The 18,409-nt window shown below is 36.8% G+C and overlaps 3 protein-coding genes and 1 long non-coding RNA gene across 4 annotated transcripts; 2 read left to right on the top strand and 2 right to left on the bottom strand.

Annotated features, from left to right (window-relative positions):
- Window positions 1-837: 837 nt before the first annotated feature.
- On the top strand, window positions 838-2,976 carry LOC114533902. Its single transcript, XM_028555529.1, has 7 exons — window positions 838-1,251; window positions 1,466-1,548; window positions 1,621-1,728; window positions 1,851-2,065; window positions 2,276-2,350; window positions 2,478-2,753; window positions 2,890-2,976. The coding sequence occupies exons 1-6, from the start codon at window positions 864-866 to the stop codon at window positions 2,722-2,724; spliced, it is 1,116 nt and encodes a 371-aa protein (XP_028411330.1). The 5' UTR covers window positions 838-863; the 3' UTR covers window positions 2,725-2,753; window positions 2,890-2,976.
- Window positions 2,977-3,190: 214 nt separating this feature from the next.
- Window positions 3,191-4,965, bottom strand: LOC114533903. Its single transcript, XR_003688098.1, has 3 exons — window positions 4,373-4,965; window positions 4,005-4,258; window positions 3,191-3,882 (listed from the first exon to the last, which is right to left on the bottom strand). It is a non-coding gene; the product is annotated as an uncharacterized LOC114533903 (long non-coding RNA).
- Window positions 4,966-12,232: 7,267 nt separating this feature from the next.
- LOC114533816 (vacuolar protein sorting-associated protein 45-like) lies at window positions 12,233-16,104 on the bottom strand. The gene is made up of 16 exons (XM_028555417.1): window positions 15,844-16,104; window positions 15,607-15,741; window positions 15,442-15,502; window positions 15,255-15,334; window positions 15,018-15,092; window positions 14,782-14,919; window positions 14,595-14,705; window positions 14,400-14,492; window positions 14,199-14,240; window positions 13,946-14,056; window positions 13,587-13,754; window positions 13,323-13,481; window positions 13,083-13,193; window positions 12,882-13,003; window positions 12,600-12,731; window positions 12,233-12,346 (listed from the first exon to the last, which is right to left on the bottom strand). The coding sequence occupies exons 1-16, from the start codon at window positions 15,934-15,936 to the stop codon at window positions 12,250-12,252; spliced, it is 1,728 nt and encodes a 575-aa protein (XP_028411218.1). The 5' UTR covers window positions 15,937-16,104; the 3' UTR covers window positions 12,233-12,249.
- A 112-nt stretch (window positions 16,105-16,216) lies between these two features.
- On the top strand, window positions 16,217-18,331 carry LOC114533817. The gene is made up of 4 exons (XM_028555418.1): window positions 16,217-16,455; window positions 17,027-17,373; window positions 17,486-17,683; window positions 17,977-18,331. Exons 1-4 carry the CDS (start codon window positions 16,260-16,262, stop codon window positions 18,304-18,306), a joined length of 1,071 nt encoding a protein of 356 aa, XP_028411219.1. The 5' UTR covers window positions 16,217-16,259; the 3' UTR covers window positions 18,307-18,331.
- The last annotated feature ends 78 nt before the right edge of the window (window positions 18,332-18,409 follow it).

Genomic DNA, 18,409 nt, shown 5'->3' on the forward strand with positions numbered 1-18,409 from the left:
CAGGTAATTTGAAACTTATTGTGATTACTGAGTTTATAATTTGAAACCCATACATGCAAAGTTTCGCGCAGAGAGTATTACTTTTTAAATACGCAATATGTGTTTATATCTCAGGTCGGGTCAGAGTGTGATTTCTGACAGTCGAACATTGACAGCCAAAGATGATAGTTCTGATGATGAAAGTGATGATGATAATGACAATTTTGGTGAACACACTATCCAGGCAGACCAGGTTTTGTCGGACTATTCTCTTGAGTAAGTGATGATGCAAAACCTCAATAATAATCTTTGTGACATTCCTACTGTAATGCTTATTGATTTAAAACATAAATATACACATTATATATCACTGAATATGGCATAAAATATTTCGTCCAATAATATCTCTTACTGCCATTTTACTGTAGTGTATGTCCCCCGGGTTTTGACGTGCCATTACTGGATGACTTGCTCAATGTGACAATCCGTGGACATGATGGAGATAAGCCCACAGAAGATGTTGGAACCCAACAACAACAACAGCAGCAACATAAGACGACTCAACCAGAATACATCTCTACTGTGGAAGAAGTCAGTCCTGAAGATGCAATCAAGAAGGAAAAGTGTATTGTGTTTACAGACACTCTTATAGCTTTGATAACATCATTACATGGGAGTGTTTGTAAACGACAAGGATGTGGCCGTGTGTTGAGCTATAAGAAAACATATGTTGGAACATGCCTGGTCGTATCCTGGGGGTGTAGGTCTGGTCATGTTGGAGGCAGATGGGCAGCTCAACCCTCTTGCAACAAGATTAGAGCAGGCAACCTTGTGCTTGCTTCTGCTTTGTTGTTTCTGGCAATTCCTACGCCAAGGTGGGGTTGATGTTCAACTTCTGTAATCTGCAGTATTTCTCATCAATATTATTCAATCAGTATCAGAAGTTGTACATCATCCCTGCCATTAATGACTACTGGAAAGAACACAAACAGAAATGTTGGAAAGAAAGAGAGAACAAAGAGGTTATATTGAGTGGTGATGGAAGGAATGACTCGCCTGGCCATAGTGCACAATATTGTACTTACAGCTTGGCTGATACCAATGATCGTGCCATACTGCAAATGAATGTGGTTGATGTGAGAGAAGCTGCTGGTAAGAGCAATAATATGGAGAGGATTGGGTTTGAAAAAAAGATGGACACACTGCTTGCACCACCAATAGTTATGAAGGAGGTGGTAACTGATGGTCATATTGAAATTGCTGCATTGATGAGTAAGTATCTACATTATAACAATATGGCAATTCCTGAAACTCTAATAGTTCAACCTGTTATAATCAATATTGTCAGACTTTCAATATATTAACAACTTCATTTGCAGATTGATTACAATGTTATATAATTAATTGTGTTTACCCTTTAAAAGACAGTGAGGGAATATTTACAACATGCATTTGTTTATTAATTAAGCATTATTGCATTTTTTAGAAAGGGAAGAGAAATATAAGGAGGTCACACATCAGAATGATGTGTGGCATGGAGCAAAGAACATTGCAAGGAAAATCACTACTGTAAGTGTTGAAGATATCAACCAGCAATTAGTTAAAAAACTTTCTTTATTTAGAATTGATTTTATTCTTTAGGCTGCTAAATCTACAGACAATGCAGATTTGACCTTGTGGGCACCATCAATAAGGAACCATTTTTGGTATTGTTCAAAAACATGTGCTAATGACTCAAAAAATCTCAAAGTAAGATTCACATTGAAGTACTACTGGTTTTTGCAGCAATACTTATCTAGTTCGTGCAAACTGTACATACATGTGTTAATATGTAGTCACTTTATGTTGTATTTTTTATATTTTTTTAATAGGATAAGTGGATTGGTATTTTACACCATGTTGTTGATGAGCATGAGTGGGTGTTGGAGGAAGGTGTAAATGGTGGAAAATGTGAACATGATCCTCTTAATGAAAGTGAGAGAAAGAAGCCATGGCTTAAGAAAGAGTCTTCTGCCCATAAAGCACTGGCAAAGATCATTCTGGACACTCGCTTTTTAAACACTTTGGTGTATTATGTTAACTTCAGGTAACAAATGAGATTGGATATTTGAAAATTTCAGATACGTTATATCATCTCAAAGTTTGAAATATTTTTTAGGCACACAGGATTTTTAGAGTACTTTCATAATGTAATTTTGATGTATGCTCCAAAGCGTTATGCCTATTCGTAAGTATATGACATATTATTACAAAGGTAACAGCTAATAAAACTCCTATCATGATAAAACTCTTATAGAAACCAGCTTGCTGCCTTGAACTTTAACCACCACAGAGGCCGAGCACCAGCAACTACAGCTGATGGGAAAGAAAGGTACTGGTATTGAAATTTTTGCCTTAGTGTTCCCATCCTAAGTGTGAACAACTTTTCAGGTCCTGTGCATTCTTATAGTGTAATGGTACTCATATTGTATGGAATTGTAAAGTTTTTTTTTAATTAGGTACGGTCGGAAGTTCAGTAAGCGTACACAACAGTGGTGCCGTGTTCGTGTTCTTGTACCAAAAGAATTTAGTTACATTCCTGAACTGATGCAGAAGGTTTTTATAAAGAGGATCACATCAGATGGGAATGTAAACAAAAGACTTGGTATTCCAAGTGATGATCCTAGACAAATTGCACCCAATATTGCCCCTGTTCCTCCTCCATCAGTACAGACACTTGTCGACACACATAAAACAAGATTTTAATGGTTGTGTGTAAAATCAAGTTACTTTGGGTAGGTGGAGCTCATTAGCCATGGTAGGTAGTTCACCTAAGAGAAGGAAAACTCTAATTTCAAACCCCCAGACCCTAGGTCAGGCTGTCCATGTCGGAATCATTGATGTTATCATCATTTCATTTGTGTTTCCTAGGCATGCTGACGAGTTCTGATATAGAGCGAAACAGCCATAAATTTAAGAGCCCATTATCAATGAAATATGGCACATAATATCTTAAATGGAATGTTTTGTTAAATTATTATGATATATGTATAGGGTGTCCCAAAAAACTAAACACTTTGAAATTGGAAAATTAGCATTTAGGTTGATGCTAATCATGCACATGGACAATTACAACAACTAAATCAGCAGTACAATGTATGAAAACTAAAATGAAAAATTTACCCAGCTATATATTTTTTACCTTGCTGGCTCAGCCCAATTCTAAAAATGTTCACTTGCATTGTATAAATATAATATAATATATAATAATATACTTTATGTTTTTGAGCATTAATATTTTTTGGGCCTGCTATAACATCAGACCAAAAACATATTTATGCCCACAAACATCGATTGTGGTTTATTTTGGTCTACTTTTTGGGGGCACCATTTATACTTTAAGTGCTAAATTATCTAAACACGTGCAGGCAAATATCCCCTGTACTGTCCATTAGGTGAAGGATAACGGTTACGAATAGCAACCACACAACAGCTTGGTACTACTCTCCTATTTCCTCTTCCTAATCTACCATGTTGCCATAGAACATACTGTCTATATGCAGCATGGCTAAAGTTTTCATTGTTCCTGACATTGTTCAACACCAAAACATCTTCTCTGTATCGCATTGAGATCTCCAAAACATTCCCATCAAGGATTAGTTGACTGAAAAGATTTGTTCTTGAGATACAAGGACGTCTTGATCGGGTGCAGCATTTGTTCTCTTCTTGAGTGGGCATAATAATGCAGCACCCACACTTGCACCAATCTGGAGCATCATTATCAGGTTCTGGGTTTGGTGGTTGGGGTTCATTTCCGCTCACAAGCTCACCATTAACAATGTCAGCAAATGCTGCTGGCTGTCTTCTTAGCAATTCAAGAGCAAGCCTTCTCAGGTTGTCTATATTCATTGCCTCAACTAGATCCTGAAATCAGCATAAGAGTAAAATATAAGATATGCTGCATGTGTATTATGTTTTATTGTTTTTACACAAAGGCTTTTAAGAATAATTGTATGAAATCAAGTGTTGACAAAGGCTCATCTTACCACTAAATGCTGCTCATGATCTGCTTGATTTTCAGCAATATTTGGCTCTTCTAACAAACGCCCTCTCCCGCTACCTCTCCACGACCTCTTCCACTACCTCCCCTTCCACGTCTCTGTGAAGCAGTACCTTGCCCTCTTCCCTGACCTCTTGCTCTCCCCCTTGGACGACCTCTTCCCCTACCACGTCCTCTCTTTTCAATCTGCAGCTGCTGCTCGCCCTCATTCTCACTTTCCTCTATAGTGAACTCAGAGTCCTAGATAATTGCAAATCACAAAGTAAACAAAGTGGAAAAATATTTCCACAATGAAACCAGCCCTCTTGGCTCTCTCCCACCCATATATTTAAAGAATGACATAATCTTACTTACACTCTCATCACTATCGCTTTCTTGAACAAGTCGGTTGTTCATGCAACAGCCAAAGTCTTCGCCATGACACGCGCTCGAACACAAGCTATTGATGCTTCTGCACGGACAGAAATTCCGTCCTTTTTCACGAAGACAGTGCCCTCTACATTTGCACACTGTGATTTTGTCACGGTTAGGCATAGCCGCTGCGTTTTCCAAAACATTAGCTTCGAAATCTTCAAGCGAAAAGCTTCCTTCAATTGCTCCTGCCATGACTGTGACCACCCTGGTATGAATGAGTTTTCGACGGCGGAAAGATACCGCACAGTATATTTCATTATTAAAGACATTACTAACACTTCCAAGGCTATCAAGTCCCAAATATAAACAAACCAAAAGCGAACCGATTAGAACTCGCGCCTTTGTATGACAAATTCGGCCGCCGCTCCAGCTGTTAATCTACGATTTCAAAGCGGCTTTTCATCCACTGTTGTAAAGTGTTTCCGTAAAATGTTGTATTTGCTTATTTTCGGTTTTTTCTATAGTTTTTTTCCGCAAATATATTTTTGAAAGAAGCGTCGCTCCTCTCTTTTTTTGCTAATAAATCATTGCGAATATATGATATACTTCATGTTGTAGAATCATTGCGGATCAAAACAAAAAATGTAAACAAAGCTCGCACATGCACAGAAGCCGTTGTAACCTGTCTTTAATATTTTTAAAATCGATATCATATACTTTTTATAAAGCATGCACAATACAAAAGAAAAAAAAATTACGCATATAAACTTACATATAAACTAGAGAAAACTACTTCATCTTATATCTTTATCTCCAAGAAGGACTACCACGAACACACACACAACGTGTTTTTTCAAGTCACAAATGCAAAATACACACAAATATTAATAAAACAATACCTATCATTCGCTGCGAGCAAGCCTTTACGTTTCTCCTTCCCCATCTTTCGGCGCCATAGTTCGTTCTGAAATCAAATAAGCAAGGAAAATTTTCTTGGAGGAGGAGATGCCCCCCCCCCACATCTTCGTTCCCAGGTTTTTGGAGTACAGGAGATGCCCTCCCCCTTGACAGTGCTCTATCCCCGCGGCCCTGACCATGAGGACCTATTACGTGCTAATCCCAATGCCAGATATTTCCTATTTATTACGTAAATTACATAATGATTCCACAACCATCTTTTTAAAATTCTTTTACGACAGTGTTCTGGGAATCGAACCCAGAAGCCACAAACGCGTTTTTATCACTATCAAACAACACGTTTTGGTTTGGCCCCAGGCCTGGACACTCTTTTTTAAAGCCAAACGAAAAGGAGGGAAACCGGAGTGCCCGGTGAAAAACCCTCCAAAGGTAACCTGAATATCTGGTTACCTGAGCGGCGGTCCGAATTTGGTATTTTTATTAGAAATCGTTCGCAATGACATGCACTTCAGTTTTTATCTATAATTCATCGTTTCAGTTCCGCTCATTCAAACCGAGTCCCAGGAATTGCCACGCAATTCTAGATCCTCGTTAATTCGATTCTTCTGGTGGTCTAACCTGCGGAGCGCGCGCATATTTAGAGCGCGCAAAACATCATGCTCTTAGACATTCAACTGCGCTTTGTCCGACAATGGCAACGAAAATTATTTCCGAATTATTCAAATGTTAATTTTATGATAAAAAAATACTTCGTATTCACGACTTGCATGCTTTTTCATATCAAACTGATGTAGACAATAACACTTTTCTTCTACCCCTTTTTTAAGACATGCCTCATGCACTGTTTTTATTTTTATTTTATACGTTCTGGATTACGGTTGACCGAATATGAAGGAAATAAACGTAATCGGGCTGAACATGCAACTTACTCAATATGGCTAATCAATAATGTTCCCTTACCTTTAAATTTTCGTAACGTATAATTACCTTTGGTAAACAATGTATCGAATTTCACTTGCTTCGTTGCTCCACTCCAAACAGTTATGTTCTTCTTCAACAGCATCTCGACGGTTGGGCGTGTAAGAAATTAAACAACATAGTAAGTGTGTCAAAATGCAAAGGGTTTTCTTTAAAGGGTTGGCTTTTCAGGGAAGAGAGTACTATACAATATTAAACCTACAGTTTAAACATTATACCTCGAGATACCCCCAACTATAAGTCCAGTTATCATGCAATGCAATATGGGAGGTATATTTTTTCCTCTTATACAAATTTCATCAAGTTAGTCAAAGTGATTAGACTACGTTTATTTCCTTCATGTTCGGGATTAATCGGATTTTTCAAAGCTTACAACTGCCAACCAAAAAATTAATACGAACAAGGGAAAAAGAAGAGTACTAGTGTCTAAACAGCAAAGCACTCATTTTTTTTTCATTTCAAACTTCAAGATTCCATGCTAAGGTATAATTTTTGTTGCCACTGACGGACGGTCCTTCGAAACGCATTATAACAGGCTGAACAGAGAACTTATATAATCATATAAGTACTCGCGATTACCTTCGTATTAATCTAAAATTAGGCTAATACGAATTCAATAATTTCTCTAACAAATTGCATTTTGTTAGTTTCTTTTGAACGCTTTAAAGCCATCATGCATACGCAGACACTACGTCGTTGGATTTCACACGTATTCACACAAGTGACAAAATTAGGATTTTTTTATTGAGAAAACTCGAAAAATGCCCTCATAAGACCTGTGAGAAATTTCCTGTTATCATGCATAGTCGAAAAGATTGAAATGTCACTTGATGTGTGAATATACTAGGTTAGACCACCAGGAGGATCCAATGCCATGCAGCATGCACTAATCATGCATACCTATAGTATATACCTCAACCAGCTTCCACTTGATCCTGCGACGAACCGTCTGATCCTGCGAGGATCCTCCAACATCTAATTCATCACTGATCCTGCGACGATCCTCCAACATCTAATTCATCACTGATCCTGCGACGATCCTCCAACATCTAATTCATCACTGATCCTGCGACGCTCCTCCAACATCTAATTCATCACTGATCCTGCGACGCTCCTCCAACATCTAATTCATCACTGATCCTGCGACGCTCCTTCAACATCTAATTCATCACTGATCCTGCGACGCTCCTTCAACATCTAATTCATCACTGATACTGCGACGCTCCTTCAACATCTAATTCATCAACATCTGATCCTGCGACGCTCCTCCAACATCTAATTCATCACTGATCCTGCGACGCTCCTCCAACATCTAATTCATCACTGATCCTGCGATGCTCCTCCAACATCTAATTCATCACTGATCCTGCGACGCTCCTTCAACATCTAATTCATCACTGATCCTGCGACGCTCCTTCAACATCTAATTCATCACTGATCCTGCGACGCTCCTTCAACATCTCATTCATCACTGATCCTGCGACGATCCTTCAACATCTAATTCATCACTGATCCTGCGACGATCCTTCAACATCTGATTCTTCAACATCTGATCCTGCGGCGATCCTTCAACATCTGATTCTTCAACATCTGATCCTGCAACGATACTTTATCACAATGATATGACATTAATTTTCAAGTCACAAATATCACTTAGGTAGCAATACCATACCATACCATACCATACCATACCATACCATACCATACCATACCATACCATACCATACCATACCATACCATACCATACCATACCATACCATACCATACCATACCATACCATACCATACCATACCATACCATACCATACCATACCATACCATACATACCATACCATACCATACCATACCATACCATACCATACCATACCATACCATACCATACCATACCATACCATACCATACCATACCATACCATACCATCTGATCCTGCGACGATTCTTCAACATCTGATGCTGCGATGATCCTCCTGATCCTGCGACGATCCTTCATCATCTAACAACAAAAGTATGATATGAATAATTTCCAAGAGAGAAATGTCACTTATGTATAAAGCACTCAGGATAAATTATATCGAACCTCCAACACTCCAACGTCAGTCACTCGTGGCCTTCGCATTGCGCACGCGAATACAAAATGTCATGCACGTTTTAATACAAAATGTCATGCACGTTTGAATGCAAAATGTCATGCACGTTTTAAAACAAAATGTCATGCACGTTTTAATACAAAATGTCATGCACGTTTTAAAACAAAATGTCATGCACGTTTTAATACAAAATTTCATGCACGTTTTAGTACAAAATGTCATGCACGTTTGAATACAAAATGTCATGCACGTTTGAATGCAAAATGTCATGCACGTTTTAATAGAAAATATCATGCACGTTTTAATATAAAATGTCATGCACGTTTTAATACAAAATATCATGCACGTTTTTGTACAAGAAAGCAAGAACACTGGACTATCATCTCCTTCTAGAAATACATATTTCATGTTTTTATGTTTTAGGCGCTCTCTGAGCGATATTTTTGTCCGGACTATATAGTCGTCAAGATGGAGAAAACACAAGTGATTGGGGCCCCAGAATCACTTGTATTCACTCCGCATGCGCTTGATACGACCAGACTTCATGCAAAAATCATGCACAGGCGGAAAACTTGAAAATGAAGGAGGTAAACAGAAGAGTGTTCAGTTTATATCTCAGTCAGAAAAGCCAAATTCCATGCAATTTTACTCATGCATATTGTCGAAATCGAGTTTTGTATTTGCGTGCATAAATGTCCCAAGGCATGTCCGATATCTCTTTACGATTCTTTCGTTCTACAAAAACAGAACTTCGGTAAAACAAAAGGACAGGGAAGTCTAGCATAGTACAATCATATACCAATACAAATAATTATATAGGCATTGAGTTTCAATCTTTCCCTTTCAAAACGAGCATTCCCTTTGGGCAACCCTGTCCCAAAAACGAATAGGCCAGCCGGGATAGTTACAGTCATAAAGTTCGAATTCCTTTCTATATATCAAAACTATTCTAGTTTCGTCCACCCTGATTGTCCGTAAACAAAGTGCAAACGTGTTTTTTCAAGTCACAAATGCAAAATACACATATATTAATAGAACAATACCTATTATTCGCTGCGAGCAAGCCTTTACGTTTCTCCTTCCCCATCTTTCGGCGCCGTAGTTCGTTCTGAAATCAAATAAGCAAGAAAAAACTAAATTAAAGTAACAGCTCACTTGCATTGGACATTTTCAATCGAAATATACATAATAAAGCAGTAATAATCGGCAAGAATATGGCTCCACTCACTAACGTCTTCTCACGCTATTCAAATCAACACAGCGATCAGTAAATTTGTTTACAAACAGGGTTGGTACGTTTCTGAATAAATAAGCCAAACATTGTTATTGGCGGTACTTTGATTCCTTTGTTTTAAACAAAGGAAACGAATGTTATGTTAATAAATTTGGCTTATTTATTCATAAAATCTACCAACCCTGTTTACAAAGCCAAAGATCAAGCCAAAAGCTGCTCAAACTAACAATCACCATGTACCTACGAGAATCTTCCAACTTTTCCTGAACTTCGTTGACTGATGCTTCCTTTTCGAGACTGCAAAGACTGAGTTTCGTCCAGGGTTGGTAAGTTACTGAATAAATAAGCCAAACATTGTTATTGGCGGCCCTTTGATTCCTTTGTTTCAAACAAAGAAAACAAATGTTATGTTAATATATTTGGCTTATTTATTCATAAAATCTACCAACCCTGGTTTCGTCTAGATTCAACCGCCTTTTATTACTTCAACAAACAAAGAAAATTCCAACGGACAAGTAACGCATTGACAACAATAGATAATCAACTAACTCATGCCAGACTTGCCCGGAATGGATATAAATTAGCCAAATAAATATGTTTTGCATATTTCTATTGTCCGTTGTAAGTGATTAGTAAGTAAGTCCGTTGTAAGTGAAAATACTCTTAGCTTGATATAAAAGCCTTCTCTTTTCGCGTTAATCTTTTCAAACTAAAACTATAACAACTTTTTTTCTCGGTTCCCGGTAGCAATTTTCTTTTACCATTTCTTTTATTTTTCGATATTTGCAAACTCCGAAATGGAACCACCGAAAATACCTGGTTAGTTTTTGAGTTATTTCAGGGTCTGGTTTATTTTCTCAGTCTGCTTTGTCCTTTATAAGATTCTGAGTGTTTTGTAAATGGAAAATAGCCGTCAGCCGACCCTCTCTGCCCGTGGAAAATTGCACACCTAACTAAACAACTAAAAAAATTGTATCCTTTTCCAGTGTCATTCCAAACATCTCAGGTATTCAGGGCAAACTTGAAATATATAATGATTTAAATTTCAAGTACTTCATTAGTTTGTCTTATAACAACAGATATACACCCAAGCTTGATTTTTGAGTTCCCCTTTCTTTTTTACTACAATCTGGCACTTGTTTACTGCCATTTCAAAAATCTCATTGTTTCCTTCATTAGTAACTGATGAGCACTCTTAAAAACCTACAGCACCAATATATTTTGCAAGTTTTTTACCTTCATTAGCTTTCACCTACTCAGTTCATTGTTTGCCAGGACGAAGCTCCTTTTTTAGTTCAACAAATTAAAATGGTTTCCTTATGCGAGCAGCATTGATCTCTTGCCACCATACAAACTGGAAAGACTTTCAAAACTTTCTTTTGACTCAACTGAATAACATTACATTAAAGATCTTGTGTATTATATCATATCATAAACTCCTTATATTATATAAATATAAGTTATATAATATAAATATAAATTATATCATAAACTCCACAGGAATATTATTCACAGCCATTAGCTTGTAACAAGACTCAAGAGTAACAAGACACAGAGGAAATTGATGGAAATTTACCAGCATTGAATGTATCAATAAGGGAAGTTTTGTCACATGCGTCCTTGGTTACCAACAATGTTTACCTGAAGATATAAAATATTTTCCTTTGATTTCTTCAATGCGGGATTTCCTAAATGAGTTATCCAGAATAAATAAAGTTAGTTTAGTTTAGGTTTCCACCTGTAGTAACAACAGTTCAGAACTGATAAAATAAATCATCTTGTTAGAATAAAAGCATATAATGTTGATATTAACTATTTCCCAATATTTTTCCACGACCTCTTGAGGTGCTCTTTGATCACCAGCACTTCGACCCGACCTGTATTTTAGAACTGATAGAGCTATCCAGTATAAATAAAGTTAGTTTACTTTAGGTTTCCTCCTGTAGTAACACTACATCAATAACAGATGATTCTTACTGGAAAGGTATTAATTTATATTTGACATCTAGCTGCTATATATATATATATATATATATATATATATATTATATATATTATATATTTATATATTATATATATATATATATATTTATATAATACCTTAATTGCCTCCCTGCTTGATGCTCATCCACACGTGGTGATTGCAAACGAATTGAATATTTTTGAACGGTGGACAGAATGCATGAACGAAGAGAAGACATCAGCCTTCTTTGGGGTGGCAAGTGGCAAACCAGCAGGCTAACAAGCGCGCAATGCATTTAGAAAGGAAAGAAAGAAAAATAATAATATCCATGGCAAAACTATGAGCTGACGTCATTCTGACGCAGCTAAATATACAGGAACGAAAGTTTGGAATACACTTGAGGAGGGGTTAACATTAATTCAAAATTTAATTTATATTTGCATTATACTTACAAAGACGGTGAATAGGTGGCCACTGGAAAAGATGTGAAAATAATTACACTTTTTTGTGTTCATAGTACAGCACTCTTTGCCATGTTCAAATTATGAACTATTATCCATTTCATTGTATTGCTAAACTCAGGGCAAAGCAATGAGATTTTGATGAACAATTGCTGACGTCTATATTAGCCTAACTACATACTTCCATGTTATCATTTGAAGCCGTCATACTCTTGGAAGTTTGCCAACATCGCTTTTGCTAAAACATTGCGGGGCCATGACGCTGTCCAGCTGAACTCTTTTGTCGCCTTTCTTCACCGCCAATTCCCGTGGCTTGAACGACCTCCTCAAGAAAACTAAAATATCAAAACAACAGAGTTTAGGACCTAAAACATTCCCACTAGAGGTAAAAGTTTATCAATTATTATTAATTAAATAATACTACAAGAACCAAAAATCTATTCTCTTCGTCAAAATACTGATTTCCGCAAATTTTCCAAAGCAGGATTTTACCAGTTTCGAACCCATTCTCGTGGCGGAGAACAAAAACATATCTCGGCTGCCTATGGGTCATGTAGTTTTTCTCTTTTCGGTTTTCTGGCTAGTTACCTTTTACAATTATGTATGGTCGAACCAGCAAGCACGATCCTTATTCCGGGAACTGTTTTGTTTAAATTATGAACAACTAACACCTCCTCGTACGTAATTCCACCAATCATAAACACGATGATATCTTGAGGCCTAAAAAGATTAAAAAAGATTGTTTTGATAAACAGTACAGAAGCCTCGGACCGGTTCACAAAAGTTGGATAGCGCTATCCACCGGATAGTGTGTAATTGTAAATTTCATTAACATCAGTTATCTTAAATAATTTAACTTTCAATTCACACCTTTCTCTGAGTTGAGATGGCCCAAGATATGGGAATTGATTCTCTCTCAACTTTCCTTTGATAAGATTGTCCAAAATTTCTTGGATTAATGGAACATGTTGTGTGTAGATGTTTTCAACACCCTAAAAAAACGTAGCTAGTTTTTAAATCATACAACTGCCTGGGCCTGATTTATCACGTCAATATCGAACAATATCTTACTTTCAATCCTTTAAACAGTCGTCGACTGAGCGACATTGGTGTATTGCTCTGACCAAAAAGATCACTTGATCTGACATTTTTACCACCATACTGAAGAATTGCGGAAACAATCTACAAGGAAACATATATTTTCAGGCAATTGTGGGCTGACTTCCTGAATCCGAAGTTGTCAAAGTATGAACTTCTCATATCTGACTATCTGAATCGAGAAAGAGTGAATCGTACATATAGAAAACTCACCCTGCGATAGTGATCACTGACTCCACGCCTTGCTAACAAGCTCAGAAGCCCCGAAACATCATTACTGGAGTGTTTCTCATATCGTAATGCATACAACAAGACAGTTCTCATCAAGTCAATATCACGTACTCTGCTTTTCTCGATCAGATGTCGCACTCGCTTTAGAGACAAATTACCAGAAAAAAAATTCAGAGAGATTCCTCCATGTTGAGACTTTAAGCTCCATTAAATTTACCATTAACTTCAAACAGTATGACAACTTACTTGTAAAGCAGTATTGTGGTCTGATTGTACAGTCAAATCTTGCTCGAGTTCAGAAACATCAAGAAGGCAATGTTCATTTACAAGACGTGATAACTCGCTAATCACAGTCACATGTTTTGTCACCGTACCAGACATCTTACGAAATTGAGGATAATTCTCAACAAAAGCCTACGAAAAGAAAAAAAGTCAAAAAACTCTTCTCAGTCATACACAGTTGAGTGGTGGTTTGCACAGACTACCACCATCTTAACTAAAAAAACAATGCAGCCTTATTTAACATTATTGCTATGGTACATAGTGATTGTGGCATCCATGGTGAATCACTGTTAACATGGAGGGATGAATTAGTCATTAAGTACCTTCATGTCGGCAATTGAGTCTAATTTTTGATTGCTTTTGACAGTTTTTTGAAACTCCTCCATCAACTCCTTACTGTTCTGAGCAATCTCACCAAAGTTTAAATATTTATTCTGGAAAAATACAAAAATTGGATACTAAATGCTGTTACAAGGCTTTTAGAATCGTTTTCTTGTTCCAGAAAGACCCACCAAAATATAATTGAAAAGTCAACCAGCTAAAGATAAAAAATAAATGACCTTATAATCTGCTAACCTTTTGATAAAATTCATCATGCTCCGAAGACAGAACAACTTCCTGATAAATCAGAAATATTTCTCTCACAACAAAATATGTAAAAAGTGAATTCCCACAATTACCAAGTATATTATATACACCATTATTGATTTGAAAAGTTAATTATATGTCACTGAAGATTTACCAACCACAAATAAGGCTCTGGATTGTACCCCTCACCTGAAGATCTTTACTGATCCCTGGAACGTTTGACAAATCAATTCGATTGTTCTTTATACCAAGTAGTTCATGAACCATAGCTTGATAAGTCCACTGGATTAGATATATGAAATTCATACAAATAATTGGGTTAGACACTTGCCTGTAGGCTCTATGAAAAACAGTTCAGACAATACACTGAGATTAAATGATAACCTGGTTGAGAAGAGGTGTCACAGGATCATCACACCGATCGAGGATCAACAACAATGGAGGAATATCTTGACGACGGAAATCAAATATTGTTGCATTCTTGTCTATAGCAAGCTGAATGAAAGTGATCAATTGTAAACAAAACTAAGACAACAGCTTATATAATAAAAAATAAATTGTTTGAACTTACTCTGATATTTCCAGCAAGTCGTCTGGCCATGTCTGAGAAACCATGATATCGTATGAGAGGAGACTTGCGCAAAGACAACAACATTGCACACAGTCCATCAGTTGTTCGATCAAGTGCCTTCACATCCCATGCTGAACCCTTGAAATATATTTTAATTGTTGGACAGAAGAAGCATGATTGTCTCATTATGAAAGGAGTTTTTGATCCTCTCATTCACTATTAATGCAATCACTTACCCCAGCTCTTGCACAAAAAGGTAAATTTAAAGATACAACATGTGGACTGACGGCAAAATAATCTGCATAATATTCCTAAAAAGAAAAGTAAGTTAGGACTAAATCTAACATTTCACTAACAATAACATAATCGTTAAAAATAGTTAGCACTAGGAAAATGTGAAGATTGTATAGAAAAATAACTGTTTTGGTGCATCTTTTGACAGTTTCATCACAATAAAAATTTTTCTAAGACACCTGCAACTCTTTCACAGTCTCGTCACAGTCAGCTTCAGCCATTCCTTTGATGTCTGCTTGTTTCACAGTGTTGGAAAAATCTTTAAAAGAGATTTTTATTAATATTAGATAAATACTGACATTTTCGGTTCTCTATGAGCGAATTCAAAGATGGGGAAAATAATATTATAATATAAAGAAAACCTACAAATATAATAATTTCCATATTTTGGAGACTTCAATTCTTTTATAAGATGTTCAATGTTTTCCTAAAATAGTAAAAGACTGCATGAAATTTACATTGGTGAAAAGATTGTCATAGAAAGGTTGTTTATATAAATATATATTATATATATTAGATACATATATATACCTTTGTAGGTCGCAGAAATGTTATAGCCTTGAGATGTTTCATTGTCTCCCGTGTTGGGACATCAATTCTTTCAAAAAGATAAACTTCTTTTTGAAGAATCTCACTTTGTGAGTAAACCATGCTTACGATGCCAGTCTAATTGGAAAAAGAATTTAAAAAATATATATATATTAACAACAAAATTGCATTTTATTTTTATAATTAAACTAATAAATATATATGTAGGATGTTACATACAGTTTCCTTGTCCAACAACAAAACTTTCATGCCACTACCACTGTCCTCAACCATCTTAGTTATATATTGTTTCACAGCTGTGATCGTATTCATCTTTTATTTTCCTGGATTGTCCAAAAGTGTTGTTTTTTCCCTTTAAACTTCCACCGACTGAGCTCTATATAATCACTGGTTTGTTATTGTTGTTCCAGTTTGCATTGCGGTCAGGCGCACGACATACTTCATGTTACACTAGTTTTTTATTGCTGTATAGCCTTCGCACCAAGAGCCGGACAAGACGGACAAGAGGCCTTTGATCTTTGATCACAAATAATCAAAGTAGAGAATATCAAATTCTAGTCTCCCTCGCAGCCGCTCTTTGCGAGGTCATTCTAATCAAATTCAAGTTCTGTTTTTTTTATTGTTGACTACCATTTATGACGGAATGTAATGCACACGGCCTGTTGAATACGTGTTCTAAACAGCTGAAAACGATGAAACTACCATGCAAAGCGAATACGCCGAAGAAGTATCTAGCAACGATGGTCCTATTATCGCTAATTATCATGACTTATATTATCACCAGAAACTCGGGAGAATGGAACTCAGTGGTATACGCGCAAAGCCGTACAAGTAAGTTCTCTTCGTTATTTGTATTCGAAGGTCAAAGATCGCATAAATGATCGCATTTCGCGCACGAGTATTTCTACAGGAAGCATTACTTTGTCATAAATATTTCATTTCAGTTAGTAAATTTTGCGCGTGTTACAAGATATGGTGTTACAAGATATTTACACGAGCGCGCAGAGCTTTTTTCGTCAGTTTCGATGTAGACGTGACATGAAAACTGCTACAAGTGTGAGGAATCCAGTAATTTGTTTTACATACGGCTCTGACTTTCTTTATCAAAAGGAGTCTATAATTTCCATCGCTGTCGGGAGACTGTTGAAATTTGAGCAGTATTACTTGAATGACTCTCTTCCTCGACGTATAAATAAAATGAAATTACGCTTTTGCTAGCAAGATATACACCCGGCCACCCATCATTGAGTGCCAGCAATAGGACACTGGATATGTTACTATCATACGTAATCAATCATTGGCAAACAGCTGCAAGTGCTTTCTCTATGAAAAAAAACGTTTGTCACCGTTTTAGCCACAAGAGCTTGATTTAAATTCACTCTCATATATCTCATCCTTTCAGAGCATAGCCACCACGAAAACACCTCAATGAAACTCAGCGCAGATATTCAATCGAAAATCGAAACATTGGTCTTGTTTATTGGCTACCCACGTAGCGGACACACCTTAATTGGCTCCCTGCTGGATGCTCATCCACACGTGGTGATTGCAAACGAATTGAATATTTTTGAACGGTGGACAGAATGGAAGAACGAAGAGAAGACGCGAGAAAATTTATTAAACAAGATGTACGACAACAGTTACAAACAGTCTGTCTCGCACAAGGGTTATAGGTCGACAGCGAAGAATAGAGGACGAAGTTACGCCGTACCAAACCAATGGCAGGGAAAATACAAAGATTATATAAAAGTAAATTGAATTTTATCGCTATCTAGCAGTCGACAAAGACTATAGGCTAGTTGATTTTCATTTTGAGAAACGTTGCTTTTCCACATTCCAATTTCTCTCTCCTGTTTTCCAGGTGATTGGCGACAAAAAAGGCGGAAAAGCAACAAAATTTTTCAGCTATAAACAAAAGGTCGCCAAAGAGGTTCTGGACACGATAAACCTCCCAGTTAAGCTCATACACATGGTGCGAAACCCGTATGACAATGTCGCTACCATGGTATTTAGATATCTCAAATTAGGACCCACTGAATCAATTGCTTTAAAGGAAAAGGTAAGGTTCTCGATGCTCTGAATCTCATAGGATTCTGGCAAGAATTTATAAAGCTATACTCGAATAAAGCAGAGCAAACATACACAGGAAACCTATATAAAGAACATTTTGATATTGCGCATAATTCATACAAAAATATTATTCAATTTTTCTTCCTACAAAGAAAAGTCATCAACGATTATTTTTCTATACATCGACCAAGATGACCTGTTTGGGGCAACCACTATTTTCAAGACATTAAAAACAGAAACTTATCTAGTCATTTCTTAAAAATGTCGATCCATTATTTATAGATAAATAACACAGATGCGTTGAATATGAATCTACGTCTTCACCTCATTGCCGTAAGGAATAACTACGAATTGATTAAAAGATTCGGGCGCAGCGTCTTTACCTTACACAGCGAAGATGTCATAGCACATCCGACGGAATCCCTTAAAAAACTGTGCGACTTTCTCGAGGTCTCTTGCTCAAAGAAATACTTCAAAGATTGCGAAAGCATTTTATACACGAGTACTTCAAAAACGAGAGAGAAATTAGTTTGGCCATCTTCACAAAAGAACAGGATTGAACAAGCTATTATGACCGTTCCGTTTTTGAACAAATATACCTTCGAATCGTGAAAAGCGCCGTAATGCAAAGGAAGGATTTTCTATCCAGCGATAGAGCTTCGTATAGCCAAGAAATTTGATCATTTGATGTGTACAATCTCTCGTGTTTATTTTC

The sequence above is a fragment of the Dendronephthya gigantea genome, unplaced genomic scaffold (assembly GCF_004324835.1).
Source record: "Dendronephthya gigantea isolate DGI-Jeju-01 unplaced genomic scaffold, DenGig_1.0 000095F, whole genome shotgun sequence".
Taxonomy (NCBI): domain Eukaryota; kingdom Metazoa; phylum Cnidaria; class Anthozoa; order Malacalcyonacea; family Nephtheidae; genus Dendronephthya; species Dendronephthya gigantea.